Source organism: Plectropomus leopardus, chromosome 18 (genome assembly GCF_008729295.1).
Source record: "Plectropomus leopardus isolate mb chromosome 18, YSFRI_Pleo_2.0, whole genome shotgun sequence".
Lineage (NCBI taxonomy): Eukaryota > Metazoa > Chordata > Actinopteri > Perciformes > Serranidae > Plectropomus > Plectropomus leopardus.
The window spans coordinates 23144585-23161450 of NC_056480.1; the positions used below are offsets into that span (position 1 = coordinate 23144585).

Here is a 16866-nt window from a genome sequence, read left to right on the forward strand (position 1 = left end):
TCATCTGTATTACAAATCAAAACAGGAAATTTGTCTGTGCTGATAAGTCTTAATATCTGTGGTAACATTTAATAAATGTGAATCATTTATGATAGCTCTTTATTTGGCCTAAAAACGGTTTTGTTCAAAGATTCGTCATTCTTCAAGTGTCACCGTGCCGTGAAGTCTCGCGTTACCACCCCCAAATCCCGTCAAAGAAATCAACCAGGAAGTGAACGGCGGAAATTTAGATCCACCTCACGCTTTCAGCTAGCAGTTTTTGGTTAGAGCAGCTTTTTCTTCTGAATGGAGAGGCCAGTCTACTGGACAGCAGATGTCTTCGGCTAAAAACGCTGCACGGGTTTGAAGAAACGATGTCATCGCGTCTAACTACCGCGCAGGCTCGGTAAACTGAATGGACGGATAGCTGAGAGTGTCCTGTCACTGACAGCCTGCCACATTCAACACCGGTAGGTTTAACGTTAAAGTCTACGTTTTACTTTCGCTATAGCGTTACGCCACAACATATTTGAGAGAAAAAAAGTAGAAATTGTTCAAATCTGACAGCACCGAAACTTTATAAAGCTGAGCTGAAGACAGCAGAATTCAGTAGACATCAGACCTCATGTGATCGTGATATACACTTGACAGCTCTGTGATTATAAGTCAGATAAAGGGCTTAAGATTTCCTCTAGCATGTTGACAATCAACCACATGATGGTGAATTACCACTACTAGTAAATACTGGCAGCTGTTTATTTTAACCTCAAGCCAGTAAGAAGTTTATCAGTCTGACAACGTTGCCAGTAACTGCTAAAAGTGTTTACAATAACTCTGTTACTTTGAAACATCTTCAGAAGTCAATGTGAATAGAATTTTCCTGTCAAAGTCAGGCCTAAAGTCTTATCACTCACCATCTACTGTTCAGTCTAGATGTGAGGCTGTCTGTTTTGGGTAATTTCACACAAACTGGAAAAGCAAGTTCTGGTAAATGTTCCTGACCAGCTGTGTCTGATTGTTGCTTTGACACTAAAAAGGCTTGTTATCTGCATGAAAACATACTGTGCAAGTTCATAGCCAAGGAGTCAACATCACAAGGGACCAAATTGTGGGGATGCAGAATGGATGAATGCAAATGATTGTCACTGTACTCAGGCTTCATGTGGGCTATCAGACAAATACAATGTTATAAAGACAGTAATGTTAGCTGAGTACGCCTGTGAGCACCATTGTTGGTCGCTGGGTAAATGTGTGGCTCATTAACTACAGCTAACTTGCAAATCAGTCTTACAAAAAACATTTCTTTCTACTCTAAGATGTATTGATGTGGAGCAATGACCACTTTCACAAACCACACATAGAATTGCAGTAAACCATAGAACGAGAACTGATGGTAATAAAAAATGACCATTTGTTAAGTTTATTTATGGTTATGATTACATTTACTAATGATTACCTCGGATGGCTATGCCTGTCGTAGCTCAACAAGTGTATTTATATATATTTTTATCAATATATTGAGCGGATTTTGAGCATATCCGAATGGATGATATATATTATAATTACTGCCTTGTGTCAAACATTTTATGAAACTGTTTTAACATGACAGTGCCCCCATGCATAAAGAAATATGCTTTTCTTTGAGTGAAAGAACTTGGCCTGCACAGCACCCTGACATCAGTCCCATCCAACACATTTTGGATTAATTTAATTAACACTGACTGCAAGCCAGGCCTTATCGCCCAGTATCAGAGCTCAACATCTAATGCTTTGTGGCTAAATGGGAGCAATTGCATCCAGACTCCAAAATCTTGTGTAAAGCCGTCCCAGAAGAGTGGAGGCTGTAATAGTAGCATAGAGAACACTCTCATATGCTTGTATTGTGCAAATGTCTGTATACTTTTCGCCATGTAGTGTAATATCATTTTCACATGACGTTCCTCTGCCAGCTGATGGACACGCAGTAGCTCGGTCATATACAGCATGAATTTCTGGATAAGCCTCACACTACACACTGACTGACCCTCAATTTATGACTCCTCATTTGCAGACGTATGGCCCTTCTCTTCAGCTAGCCGAGGGAGACGACGCGACTAACACCATGTTCCTGAAAACCTCGTTCACCACCCTGATCGTAGGGGTGTTTGTGGTGTACGTGCTCCACACCTGCTGGGTGATGTACGGGATAGTGTACACTAAGCCCTGCGACAGCCCCAAAGGTGACAACTGTATCACACCCTTCCTGGCAGGAGACCCGAAACTCCAGGTGAGTAATGTGGAGAGATGTGTGGTCACACTGTTTAGTTTTGATCCCAGTAAGCTGCCAGTAGTATACTGTATGAATGTAATAATATTTGTAATATCTCTGTGTGTCCAGTTGAGTATCTACACTGCGCTGCGGCCCAATGCAGAGGGAGGACATACTTTGATCCACAAAGAGGAAAAGTTTGATGTCAACAGCAAGTTTGAGAGGTTGGTGGGATTCTTTTTAGTAGCATTTCAGTATTTTATCAGAATTGATGTGGAATAGAACAAAGTTGTAAGCCTGGGAGATTGTCTCTGTTCACAGATCTGTTTGGTCAAGTCATATTTTAAATCTGTAAACTAACTGATGGACACTGAACTTTAACGAACCTATATGCATTAATGTATAATTCAGATGAATAGATATCAATATAGCTAAAACAGATATTGACAGACAAACACTTGACAGATTGTATTTTAAAGGTCTGATGAAAGGTCTGTTCCTTTTTATGTATGTATATATCTTTTAATTATCAGGTAAAAGTCTCATTGAGGTTAAAAGTTGAGGAGCATTTGCTTTGACCAGGGTGCTTCAGGTCCCTCTGTACATTATTCCAGGAAGAAGGAGCAGCATATTCAAAAGCTTTTTTTTGCCTGGTTTCGTTTTGGCACAAGTCATACTGATTTTGGTATTTAATCATGTGTATACACAGATAAGAAGGAGCCAGCCCAAAGAGAGATTAATATAAAAAATCTCCACAGCCAGTAATAAAACATAAAGCACAATGGTAAACAGTATGCAATATTTTTCTCCTACTGTGGTGAAGGCATTGTTCCACCTTACTTTGCCTTTGATTGGCTTTGACATGTCAGTGTGTGACAATGACATCTCTCACATAGCCCTCACTGGAAGATTAGGAAGTTAAAGCTGATCCTTCTTTGGCACATAAGCTCAAAATCATATTGTAGTAACTTCCTGTAAATGTAGGTCATTTGATCATGGTACAGGTATCGGTGAGGTTAAGATCAGGACAGCACTCCAGGTGCTGGATCTTTATTGCAGGTAAGACTGAAGTAAAGATCAGGATAGCACTAGGATTAGAATTTTCAATTTTGCCTCACGGACGTTTTGGACAAGACACGCTTCTTCAGCGTGTATATTGGTAACGTTGCAACCAAAGTACACAGGTGAGGTTGGTTTTAAGACACCAAACCAACACAACCAGTACATCCCAGCAGAGGGAGCCAAAACTTTTCAAGGCACAGAACAAAATAGATTAGAGCACCACAGCATGTAACAGCACAAATGTATACACAAATATATTAAAATATTCACTTGATGAAGAAATATTAATTATAAAAAATCTCCTCATCCATCCCATTAGGAATGAAGGTGTCTAAGAAATGTATCCAGTATGCCTCCCTTTGGAGGACGATTCTGTCCCTGTTACTTCCATGGCGTCCTCACTGTCTCAGTGTATATATACTGATGGTCACTCAAGCTGTGTTTTTGACTATTGAAGGGGCTAGCCACAGATGATTTATATTCATAATTATAAATAGAAGGCTACTGATTACAGATTCTGTTTTTTTAATACTTGTTTTGTTTAACCAATAAAATAAAAGTTACATGGTCATTATAACAGGTAAAGCACAACCAGTCTGAAAAGTTAAATTCTGAGTGAGTGCGTCATGTCTCATTTTATTTTCACTGTGTAGGTTTTACCTACTCAACAATATTAACGGTAACAAGATTTTATTTTATTGTTATTATTATTTTTTAAATCTCTGCAGTGTCCATGAGGTACGAAAAATGATCTCCAAATATTTCAAACCTACTAAGATGCATTAGCCACTTTGGTGGATGACAAAGATACAATGAATATATGAAACATTCTCAACAGTCATTTAGAATGTTTGAAAGAGTAGAAAGTCATGATTCAACAGAACAACAATGACGCCAGATCTCCCATTTCAGTGTAAATGAAGTAAAATGAAGCAGATAGCTGCTGATAGTTATAAACACACATAAATGTTCATTTATGAATGAATGAAAATTGAAGTATGTAATCATTTGGACAAAAAGTGCAATCAAACAGCCATCAATTGCTTAAAGTGCAGACTCTCAGCTTTAATGTGATGGTATTCACAGCTTTGACAAATGGACTATTCAGAAATAATGGCTGCATTTATGCAAGGACCCCACATTTTAGGGGACTTTGAAATGTGAAAATGGAAATAAATGGTTAAGAGAGAATTTTGAGTATGCCATTTTCATTTAGATTCTTGTATTGGCATCTCTCGACATGAATGTAGAGGAAATTAAAAGGATTAAACATCACATCACGAACATTGCAAAAATATTTGGTGCATGAAAATGAACTATTTGATATAAAGAGAAGACGCCAGAAAACAATCAGAGACAGAGTAGTATTAGCCATGCCTTCACTATTTTTTCCAAGAAAGTAGTGCATACAGTATCCAACTTTTTAATGCACAGACCAGGTGCATTCATAGGGAGCGGATCACGTAAAACTGTCCTTCTTTTCGACCTCTTCCCTCCCCCTCTCTCTATTTTTTCTCCAGGATAGTAAATGTCTCCCTCCCTAAGAAGACCCGCAACAACGGAACTTTATATGCGCTCATATTTGTCCATCAAGCTGGTGTCACTCCGTGGCAGGATCCACGACAGGTCCACTTGGTGGCTCAGCTCACCACATACATGGTCCCTAAACCACCTGAAATCTCCTTGATATCCGGAGAGGATCAAACACAGGTACTGAGTAACATGGTTTTTTAATAAAGGTTGTTCAATGACATGGGGAGGAGCTTAAGGAGCTTACTTCAATGTATTATATTACATCTCAGAAAAATGGACTGTTCAAAAAATACTTGTTTTACTTTGTGATTGATTGCTTTCTTTTTTTTAACTGTCATTATTTGAGTGTGAACACTTATTCATATTATATAGGTTATATCATTATATGCTTTTATGCTTTATGCTTGTAGCAGGTGTTTTATTTTGAAATATGGTTACTAATATTTCTAGCATCTGTATCTTATTAAAATAGATACAGAAGAAATAAGTTACTCATCAGTCATTTGATTTAATCGTAATATTTCTTCATCTGTTTGGTCACACAGGGTCAGAAAGTAGAAGCCCGGCAAAAGAAGGGGCGGGACGGTAAACCTGCAGCGGGGGATGGAGCAGGATCAGATCACCCAGTTTCCCATTGGCGCACTCGCCTGACACTCAACGTTGTCGGCGACCACTTCCTGTTCGACAGAGAATACCTGCCCAGTGATGTCCACAGATACCTCAGAGTGTAAGACAGTCAATACACACACATACACTCTCTGAAAGAAAAAAAAGTCTGGGTATGAGGCTTGTTTGTTTTCTGTGCTTCAGATTACAAAATGGTAAGAAGATGGTTTATCTACCTCTGCTGTTTGTTGATGAGCTCAGCAACCGGGTCAAGGACCTTGTGGTAAGTTTTTATATTTAAATAAATATTATATGAAACGCTGTAATTGGCTGTCAGGTAATTTGTCGATGGAAGTTTTTCTTATGGAACTTATTTAGAGGAAAATGTAAAAACCGTATAGTCTGCTATAACGTAATAATTCAAGGTTTGCGTGATGAACCAGATCCTTGTTGATTTGTTTTCACTGATTGCAACGATGAAAAGCTTCCTGCTTCAGAATAATATAAAGTCAAAGCTTGTATTCTCTGAAGAAATGCACTAAGATGCAGAAACCACCAAAAACAAAAAGTGAAGTATGTAAGATAATAGTTTACAGACTTTTGGAGGCCAAAATGGCAGGTTATGGCATCTGAAAATCTCTCTTTAAACTAGGATTATGTAGGTCTGTCATTTCATGTATTAACTTTGAAGAGTATGGTTGTGTGTGTGTGTGTGTGTGTGTGTGTGTATTTGTAGGAGATCAACAGTACCTCCATGGAGCTCCCTCTGACCATCTCCTACGATTCTATCTCTCTGGGGAGGCTGCGATTCTGGATCCACATGCAAGACGCTGTTTTCTCTCTGCAGCAGTTCGGTATGTTTCTATCACATGTATCAACACACACTCTATTAACCTTGCACTCTAATGCCATGTATATTTGTCTGTCTTCCTTTCTACGTGTTGCAGGTTTCACAGAAAAGGATGCTGATGAGATTAAAGGGATTTTTGTGGATACCAACCTGTACTTCCTGGCTCTGACCTTCTTCGTAGCTGCCTTCCATGTAAGTCTTCACCACAGAGAGCCACAGAAGATTACACTAGAAGAGAAGAGAAAAAAGCTTAATGACACACTCAGTTCTGAGCATTGCATGACTGACAGCAAATAGTTGTTTGCTGCTGTACTAATGCTCTGAATGTCATATACAGTTCCTTTCACATGATAGCATGTGAATATGTTCCTGATTAGACATATTTGGTTTTCTTGAAGAACAACTTTCTATCTGGTGCATAAAATCAGTATGACAAAACAAACGATAAAGGTTGATGCAGTCCTACATGTTAAAGTTGTAAAACCACCAAATACTGGTTTGTCTGTATCAGTACAAAGTCGCATTTCACTGTGAACAGTTAAGAATAAACTGAAGCTCAACAGATTTATGTGAAAGTCTATTGCTTTTTTCAGCTCCTCTTTGACTTCCTGGCGTTTAAGAACGACATCAGCTTCTGGAAGCAGAAGAAAAGCATGGTGGGAATGTCCAGCAAAGCAGGTAGGTTACTTAGTTCCCAAAAAAACACAATATTGGACAGGAAACAAATGCAAATCAGATGACATAGTTGGAAAAGTCTGGAGATTCAGCTGCATGTTATAAACTTGTTTTGACTGATCTATGAAGAGACCAACAATACAGTATGTAATGGTTAGTCCTTAAGTAAAATGTATAACACCTGTGAATTTACAAAAAAACATGCATCAGCTGTGTGTTGTATATAATCTGACTTGACTGCTGGGTGGCCAGATGTGGAATTCTGCTTCCTTCTGCTCAGCAACAAAAAAAACAGCAACAGAGTAAAGGATGCTCGTGCCGGCTTGCTGTCAGGTTATGGCAGGAATTAGCCATCTGCAAAATGCTGGTGGGCAATATTTCACTCACAGCAGTAAATGCCTGTACTTCTAATCGTTCTTCCAGACCTTTCTCCTGCACTGCAGCTGTGATTATCCACAGGTCTGGCACTGTGAGACAACTTAATTTATGGATTTTTAAAATAGAAAATACAATAACAGTGATGTGGATGGAATATAATAGAGTGTAACTCTGCAAATGCATTCATCTTGTGCTGGATTAAGTGTAATCCACAGACAGTCTGCACCAAATAATTCAACAGGAATGTCAGTGACTTGGACAGAGCAGTTTCAGTCTAACATTTTGTGTTTTGTTTTCCAGTGCTGTGGCGATGTTTCAGCACCATAGTGATTTTCCTTTATTTGTTTGACGAGCAGACCAGCCTGCTTGTCCTCATACCTGCAGGCATCGGCTCTATCATTGAAGTAAGCGCACACGAAAAGGGAAACGCACACTTTAACGTGCACGTAAATACACACCTGCATGCATTTAAAACTGAATAGATTTCTAGTGATGATAAGTGAAGTTTACAAGAATAAATGATGTGATTCTTGTTGATAAATGCATGACTTTCATTGTTTGGGGATTTTTTTTTCGTTGCAGGTATGGAAAGTGAAGAAGGCCTTTAAGATTCAGGTTTCCTGGAATGGAGGCAAACCAACTTTTCTGGTAAGTGCGTGCGTGCATGCGTGCATAAGGACTGTATTGAATATCGTTTTTTTTTTTTTTGCATCATAGCTTCAGTGAAAAATATTCACCATTAATAGGTTATAAAAAGACAAGTATGTAGCCCTTTCTACACAAAGATTCCATAACAGAACATTTGAATATTTGGATTTTTACACAGACCCAAACAACGGCAGCATATTCACGTCAGCCCTTTAACTGGTTGATCTTTTTTCAATCATCTGCCATTTTATACGCAGACCATACTATTTCCTCTAACTTGTGTGCATAGCTTGTATTCATTTCCTCTGCCTGCTGTTCTCTACTGTAGTACTGTGGGTTGAAACAGAGAGCAGCTACTGCAGCAATGGCAACATTTTTCCGCCATTAGAACAAATAAATGAAACAAATAGTTCCAATGTATGATTGGCCTTGAAATAAATTTGTGTAAAATGCTACAATGAGTTCATTTGTGTGTGTCTTTCTTTTCTGTTCAATAGTTTGGGAAATTAGATGAATCAGAGAGGAGAACAGAAGAATATGATACTCTGGTAAGACTCTATCGGCTCATACACACGTGTATAGACAATACATTACCATACCATACTGCACTTTTGTGACTGGACAGTTTAGACTGTGGTACCTGGATGTACTAGATGTCCCCTGTTTTTCTCTGTAGGCCATGAAGTATCTCTCATACCTCCTGTACCCCCTGTGTATTGGAGGGGCTGTCTATGCTCTAATATTCCTACGATACAAGAGGTAAGGGTCTGTGTGTATACCTACAGTATCATGCACATTTTTATAACCTGATGACCAAACATGTGATTCCGATGTCATCGGTCTCAGCAGTCATTAACTCCCTTTGTTTCCGTGTCTCTGTTTTAGTTGGTACTCGTGGTTGATCAACAGTTTGGTTAATGGTAAGCATCTATAAACTTTGACTATATATAAAGCACTATTAACTAATGCATCATTAACGGTATTAAAATTACAAATTGATTACTTTCTTGTGATTTTCATTATTTGGTTGAAAAGAAAATGCTTTTCAAAATGTTTTTTTTTTTAAATTATTATTCCAGGTGTATATGCCTTTGGCTTCCTGTTCATGCTTCCTCAACTGTTTGTCAACTATAAGGTCAGTTCATCATGGTTTATGTGTGTGAGAGTGGTTTGACCTTTTAACACAAAATAAATGTGGTAGACAAAATACATTGAACATAAAGAATTTGAGCCACATTTCATGTTGAAGGGAAAAAAGTAAGTGCTACACGTAATGTTGCAGGTTAAACATCCGCCTGTGGAGTTTCTTGTAAACAAATGAAACATACATTGAGGAGAGAAAAAAATGCAGAACTACTAATAGAAAAATAGCAAAGTCCTGTGCCTTCAAGACCTGCTTTCAACATGGAGTATCGCACCTGCCTCACCATTAACCCATATAATCAACTACTTCCACAACCCCAAAATTGAATATTTTATGCTTATCCTCCAGCACATCTGTACAGTCAACATGCCTGCTGTATTGTAACATCTTACATGATAGAAGCAGCTCTCATATTCCAGCTTGTGCAGAAGACAGCCGACACACAAAGTCAGTGGTCAGAGTATTTAAACATTTAATAAAAGTGTTATTTTATTTTAATATATTTACTATCAAACACCTGAGATTCCACCTGCATGTTCTTTTTTTTATCATTCTTAAATTAAGACAAAATGCCACCCCAAGTCACTTTTTTGTGGGTCAATAGCCAGGTAACCATAGGTACCTGACACAATGCAGGACTCTGGCACAGTGAACCTTTAAGTGCGCTCGCAAAAACATGAAATTATTAACATATTGTCTGGAGAGTTTGCACCACAGCACTGCATTCAATTTGATTGACTGTTTTTGTCTTTTAAATGTCCAGCTGACGTGTCCTTTTTGAATTTACAGCTGAAATCTGTGGCCCACCTGCCCTGGAAAGCCTTTATGTACAAGGTAAGAACATTAATCCAGTTAGTTAGTCATTCTTCTGGTTCTAATTCACATGTTTTAAAGAATCAGTTCATTATCTGGATTTACAGAGATCTGCTACAAACAGATCAATCATCAAATTTCCATTTTAAAATTGTGGTGTTCCATCCCCGATAATTAATTGACAGATTTGAAATGAAATTTGATATAACAACCATGTTTTTCATTGTAACTTGAAATGTGTTAATCATTCATTATTTAATTGAAGTCACTCTCACTGAATATGCTTATTACTGATTAGTGCATTTAAAAAGAAAAGTTATTAATTGATTGATATTGTTTGATTTTTGTCAGGCCTTCAATACGTTCATCGACGATGTGTTTGCCTTCATCATTACCATGCCAACGTCCCACAGACTGGCCTGTTTCAGGGACGATGTGGTGTTTCTCATATACCTCTACCAGAGATGGTACGCATGCGCACGCACACACACACACACACACACACACACACACAGATTCCTAAGTTGCTACCAAAAGACCGCCAACAGTTGTCTGAACAGAAGCTGTCTCTCCCTTCCCCCAGGCTGTACCCAGTGGACAAAACGAGGGTAAACGAGTATGGCGTTTCTTACGATGAAAAACCCAAAGGAAAGACTCACAAGGACTAGTGGGGGAAGACGGGTTATTGGTTTCCATGATGTGGGATCTGTGGGTTTTATCTTCAGTCCACTGGTATCCACTGAATGGTATTGGTCATTTGGTATCAACAGAGCTGGTTAAACTGTCCAGAAAAATGTTTTTGTTTCTGGTCAGTTAGCTGTAAATGGATCAGGTGGTTTTTGAGTTTTTCACTTCGTCCCATAGAACAAAGGTCAACATGTGCTTAGCTGCCTTTTTAAATCTGGAGAGGACTTTTTTATTGTTTAACAGTGTGTGATGGGACAGGAACATCAATAAGATAAACCTCTAACCCATTTCAACCTGACACAACAACCTGAAAAAAACATGTTTCTGACTGTTGTGAATGGCTGGCACCCTGGTCTTGACTATGACCGCATGTACCACAGGTCAGACACTGCTCAGCTTTAGAGCGAAAGAATACTCTAACTACAGTAACTCTCCTATAGGAGATATTGGTGGCAACTTTGAGCCTTTGAAGTCATAAATTCAGCTTTTCTTGTTTTTCAAACATCATGTCACCCCACAAAGCCAGTCACATTCCTTGTCCACTGAGAAAGCGCCATCCTGGAGTTTTTGTTTTTGTCGTTATTTCTAGCTTTGCACGTCTACAAACACTGCTTTGGTCGTGCTAAGCTTCAGTAGTTAGGTATGATTTATTACATTGGGTGGGACTCTCATTTTAAGCAAAAACAGCCTGTTGAGGACCACTGTAAATATTGTGTTTTCAGAATTTTAATTGCAATATCAAAAAGGGATTATCATAATTTTAAACATTTTTATGTTTACAAATTCCATTTAACTGAAAGAGCACAATTTGAGCCTGGTTCAGACTGCTGTGAAGAACTGATTTAAAAAATACTGATTTTCCTTAAAATAATTCCATATTATTCCATAAGTGCAAAGTCTGATACATCAGATTCAAAAGCAGGTGTCTTGGTAGCTCAGTTAATCATTCCTGATGCAGAATTTGGGTGTTTTTATGAAATTGTGCTCATTATCTTTGAATATTGCTCGGTGAAAAAGGCTGCTTGTAACTTGCCTCTTAGAAAGTATCAATGTGTATATGTTTCAATTTATGTGTTCCAAATAATCACATAGACAAGCTAACCTGGGACAAATTCTTGAATGATAAACCCTTTTTAACCTTCTCTTTAAAGTAATAATATACATGCTTAAAAAATGGCTGAGGCAGGAGTCAAATGAAACTTAAAAAGTAAAAGTCTGAAATTTCAAATACTATCACTCTAGTTTTAAGATTTTTATGTACAGTCCACCTATGTACATAATGATGGCTGTAATAATAGCGCAGTAGCCATGGTGAAAGGGATGAACATTTCCAGAATCTTTAGCTGCAGTAGAAGCAGATAGAAGATTTTGATTTGTTGCCTAAAATAATGTTGAATCTTTAGCTTGACAGTTCCAGAATCTGTTGAGTTGAACCCACTCTGTCCACACACAGTACACTGACGGCCTTTAATTACAGTGTAACACAGGCGGGTACCACTAGATGTCATACTGACCTTTCCATCCACTCTAGTTTCTTTTTAATTAGGTTTTACCTGTTCGAGTATTTTGACATACCAGGGCCAAGAGAATATGTTGGTGCCAAATGTGAGAATGATTCTTTAAACTGTTTGAAAGCTTTGTATGTTCACCATAAATGGTCCATCTGATATTTTTAAATAGACACTGATATATTAAGGGAAACAGTAAATGGTAAGACTTGAAGAAAGTATTACTACATTTGGATGTACAGTCACATTTTAATTTTCTGCCATAGTTCTAATGTATGTTTGTCAAATGTTTTTTTTTTTTTTTATAGAAAGATGTATGAATATATTAGGTCCATGCAAAAATATCATGCACAGGTTTTCTGTTCCTGTGTAAATGTGGCCTGGAGATTTGCCAGAATAATGCCTTGAAATTGTTTTACTTGTTGTAATTTTTGTGTTTCTGATTGTGGTTAAATAAAATTGTTGACTGAATATATTGTTTGCATTGGATTTAAAACATATTTCCTCTATGCATTTTTCTTCAGAGTTTTGATTTGAACTGATAGTAGGAGCAGGAATTACACAAAGCATGCAAAAAGCACAGCGTCAAATTTATAAAGACACTGTAGTGGCTCCAGTTAGAGGACTGATAAAGTGTTCCATATGTATACACACGTCACTCTCCATCAACGCCGTAAGAAAGGCAATAAACGGCCAAAAGAGGATACAATTTTTCTTAAAAGATGAATATAAGGGTGTGTAAATTGGCCTCAAAATTATGTTATAATCTACCTAACTCAATTAATTCATGTAAATTGTATTAAAATAAAGTTGATAATAATACTATTTTCAGTGTACTTAATTGTGAAAGGGGCTTTTCATTTATGTACTTCTATCGAATTTGGCAAAAAAAACAAAAAAAAAAAACCTTCAAATAAGAATTGTGGGAGCTTTCCTGACGGCAAAGCCCAAAGCCCCATATTTTACATAATACATCCATGGATGTATTATACGTCCATGATATTTTAATATGGACTACGTCTGTCGTCACTTTGAGTGCGTACTGACGTTGGAGGCACGCAACCCTGACGCAGAGTATATTACGCAAGCTCCCGCTCTCTACCGTCCCTTTTCCGCTACAGGAAGTTAACGTGCCTAAGGTGCTCGGTTCTTCACCAGAAGCTAAGGCCCACAATCCGGCGACTAGCACCGCCAAATTTAGGCATCCAACGCGATAAACATAAAATCTAATATCTACAATGGCCTCCGTGTCCGAGCTCGCCTGCATTTACTCTGCTCTGATCCTCCACGACGATGAAGTCACCGTCACCGTAAGTGCCCCGACTTATCCCCGCCAGCTCCGACAATACCGCTTAACTGCATCATTTGGGAATATTGTGCTAGTACTGAAAGCCTTAAATAATCGAACTGAGGCAGTTAGGACTTTACTAAGAGACTGAAACGGTAACATGTGCGTTTAAATTTAAGTTTCGTGGGTCAGGTGTCCAAACAGACTTGTTTACCGGCTAAAATGGCGGCATGCTTCTTGCTACCGTTAGGCCACGTTTCTGTATCTTGACAGCTCTTGACTGTGTTGTGACATTTGAGTTGTATCTACAACATGTGGCTTCAGTTTGCCGTCTCTTGCCACAGATATCTAAACCCACAGTTGACGTTTTAGATGACCTACATCTTTCAGTCAAGTGGCAAGTGCTAACTAATGCTAAGCTAGTAATTCTCCGCATCAGCACACATGCTTGAAGTTGCAGGAGGGTCATCACATTGAAAAGTCAGATAGTGAACAAGTGTGTGAGCACATTCTCACGTCAGTGTATGTCCCCGTTGTTTCATTTATCAATAGAGTTGAGAGTTGTTTGCTGCAGCTTAAACCTGTTGGGTTTAATGTACGTGGATTCTGCACAACAAATTAGGATATGGCATGCGAGATAGTGTAGTGGCAGCAATAAAACATTTTCCATAATCAGTGTAAGGGTCAACACAAAAATCTATTACAATTATTGTGCTGTTCTTCCTAGGTCAGAGGCAATTAAACTGATTAATAAGAAATACAATAGCAGAAATAACATCCTAACGTTTCAGAAGTTTGAACCAGAATTCTTTTCTTCCTCTGTATTTAAATGATTACTTGATTTTTAATATTGTTGTCAGTGACTTCTGATGCTTCCCTGAACATCAACCTTGATACATAAAAGATCAGAGGTGGACTGTTATGCACTAAAACACTTTGCTCGAACCTAATTTGCGATATTTCATCTTGTGATGATGTGCATAAAATTAGTGCCAGTTACCAAAGGAAGGATGAAGTATAATGTCTAACAACTGATGTTTTCTGTGTCTGTAGGAGGACAAGCTGAATGCTCTGATCAAGGCTGCTGGAGTCACTGTGGAGCCCTTCTGGCCAAGTCTGTTTGCCAAGGTGAGAGAACAACAGCAGCTTGTCATGGTGGTGCCTATTCAAGATTTAAATAAATAGAAAAGTGTCTCTTGCTTTCCAAATATCAGATTTCTGCTGACTGAGAGTAGCAACTCCAATTCATGGAGTCCAATGGGAATTCATTAGTTTTAGACTCAGTTAGCCACTAACAGGTAAAAATTGTGAATTGTATACAACAAAAGCAGAAATGTTAGTGTTCAACCATTTGTCTAGTGATGAAGGAGATCTAGTGGTTGATATTTTTATAGGTAAGGAGTTGCAAGAGTTGGGATTTAAGCTGTTGTGTACTCCCTTTGCTGACAACTTATGACAATCAAAATGAAAATGGCAGAAATGGTGGAACATACTGAAATAGGTGTGCAAAGTCTGTGTAGAAAATTTGACTACTTTGGTAGGGTTTTGTAGTTTTTTAATTTGTACCAAGGGTTTGCTCAACGTGAGTTTTCAGCACAGACTTGGATAGAGTGGTGCAGTTAGGAGTCCTAAAATCCAAAAATGAGTAAGCACTTCTGCACTTCAGGTAGGGTCTTTGAAATTTTGTCACTGAGTCTGTAAATGCTTCACTCAGAGTTGATGCAGCTTAAAAGAAATCATAAATGTGGCGTTGATTTGTGGAGAGTATCTTGCTGCACACAGTGTGCAATTTTTGTAAGCTGTAGTTTGTCAACAAGTTTTTTTTTTTTTTTTTTTTTTTTTAAAAAAACAGTAATTCCAAAATCCAGTAAATAAAAATCCCACTGGCTTTTTGTCGAGGAAACAAGGGCGATGTTACTTCTTGGTGGCCTACAGAAATCGTCATCCCTAAGGCAGTCTATTGCACAAGAGCAATAAAGTTGTGCATCAGTCACCAGAACAAGCCCCAGACATGTTGATGAATTGACTCTGACCTGAGACTTGTTATTTCGTAGGCTCTGTCCAGCATTGACATCGGCAGCCTGATCTGCAACGTTGGAGCCGGAGGTGGAGCTCCAGCTGGAGCTGCAGCTCCTGGAGGAGCTGCTGCTGCTGGTGACGCCCCAGGTAACTGGACAAACTGTGGTTTAAATTGGAAAACAGGTTTTAGATAGGTTTAACATTGAAATACTCAGATATTTTACAATCTGTGTGACATTAAAGTAGGATGCATGTAATAATAATGTGAATAGCTTTACAGTCCCATGCTGTACTTTTGAACCTTGAAAGTGAGCATATGGCCTGCTTTTGAGATGTAGACCTAAGAACAGATGAGCTAAATTAGTGCTGCATTGCCATTTTTAATTCTTCACTGGTTAAGGTCTTGCTAAAAATTAAAACTAAGGCCCTTTTTTTCCAATTCAGAGGGGAAAACCTTTTTCATTTAGAAACAACAAAGAACAACACAGGATCTCAGCTGAACTACCAGCTTCCCCTGGTCTTTTACAGTCATTGTGAAAAGCCAGTCTCTTGTTTTAAATTGTCAGAAATCTCTCAGTGCTGTGACTGTAAAGGGCATTTGGTACGCACATCTTTTGAGTTTGTTAACCGTACTCTGTCGTATTTGCCCCTACAGCCAAGGAGGAGGAGAAGAAAGAGGAGAAGAAGGAAGAGTCTGAGGAGTCCGACGACGACATGGGCTTCGGTCTCTTTGATTAAAAAAGATGTTTTTGTAAGAAAACGCAATAAAAGTACAAAAACAACAGCTGCCTTGTCTGACTTTTTCTTCTTCCTTTATGACAGCCTCTAGTACAGACACAAACATCACCTGTCACTCCCAAGACATTTTTACGTTACAGATGCACCAGTTATCTGACCACGGCACACACACTTTTTAATACATACGCCATATTTCACAAGAGTCCTTGCATGCAAGTTGGCATCAGCAAAGTGATATTTTTGCAGGGATAAATGTGGGGCAGTAAATAGTAGCGGTTTGTACACCAATAACAATAGAGCAGAAATAATGCTCATATATGGAAGTCACTTTGTAAGTATATATAGTGTAATTTTGAAAGCCTGTTATGATTAGTCTCTATCTGTTAATGGTTTTAAACCTTTTTAATGTAACCTACTGTATTCAAAAGTCATAACTAAGGCAAACAATACATTCAATACATTTATACATGGGAGAAAATGCTGTTGGTAAAAAATAAGACACTTCCATTATTCACGAGGGTAGATGGAGTAATAAAGGAGGCATGTCATAACTTAAAGCACTGGCTAGGGACTTGGATTGTTTTATTTGGAATTACGGGAAACAACTTCAGATGACTTTTATGTATTAATGATTAAAATATTGCCAAAATGACACCATTAATGATGGCCAAAACTGTAAAAACATTAAAA

General features: G+C 38.3%; 2 protein-coding genes across 2 annotated transcripts; both read left to right on the forward strand.

The window, feature by feature from the left end:
* Positions 1-214: 214 nt before the first annotated feature.
* On the forward strand, positions 215-12602 carry clptm1l (CLPTM1 like). The gene is made up of 18 exons (XM_042506247.1): positions 215-449; positions 2030-2245; positions 2357-2451; positions 4810-4999; positions 5368-5549; positions 5633-5711; positions 6165-6282; positions 6376-6470; positions 6872-6956; positions 7632-7735; positions 7914-7979; positions 8477-8527; positions 8656-8738; positions 8865-8899; positions 9059-9114; positions 9913-9957; positions 10288-10403; positions 10520-12602. The coding sequence occupies exons 2-18, from the start codon at positions 2081-2083 to the stop codon at positions 10602-10604; spliced, it is 1650 nt and encodes a 549-aa protein (XP_042362181.1). The 5' UTR covers positions 215-449; positions 2030-2080; the 3' UTR covers positions 10605-12602.
* Positions 12603-13214: 612 nt separating this feature from the next.
* Positions 13215-16222, forward strand: rplp1 (ribosomal protein, large, P1). The gene is made up of 4 exons (XM_042506248.1): positions 13215-13441; positions 14473-14547; positions 15474-15585; positions 16094-16222. Exons 1-4 carry the CDS (start codon positions 13370-13372, stop codon positions 16174-16176), a joined length of 342 nt encoding a protein of 113 aa, XP_042362182.1. The 5' UTR covers positions 13215-13369; the 3' UTR covers positions 16177-16222.
* The last annotated feature ends 644 nt before the right edge of the window (positions 16223-16866 follow it).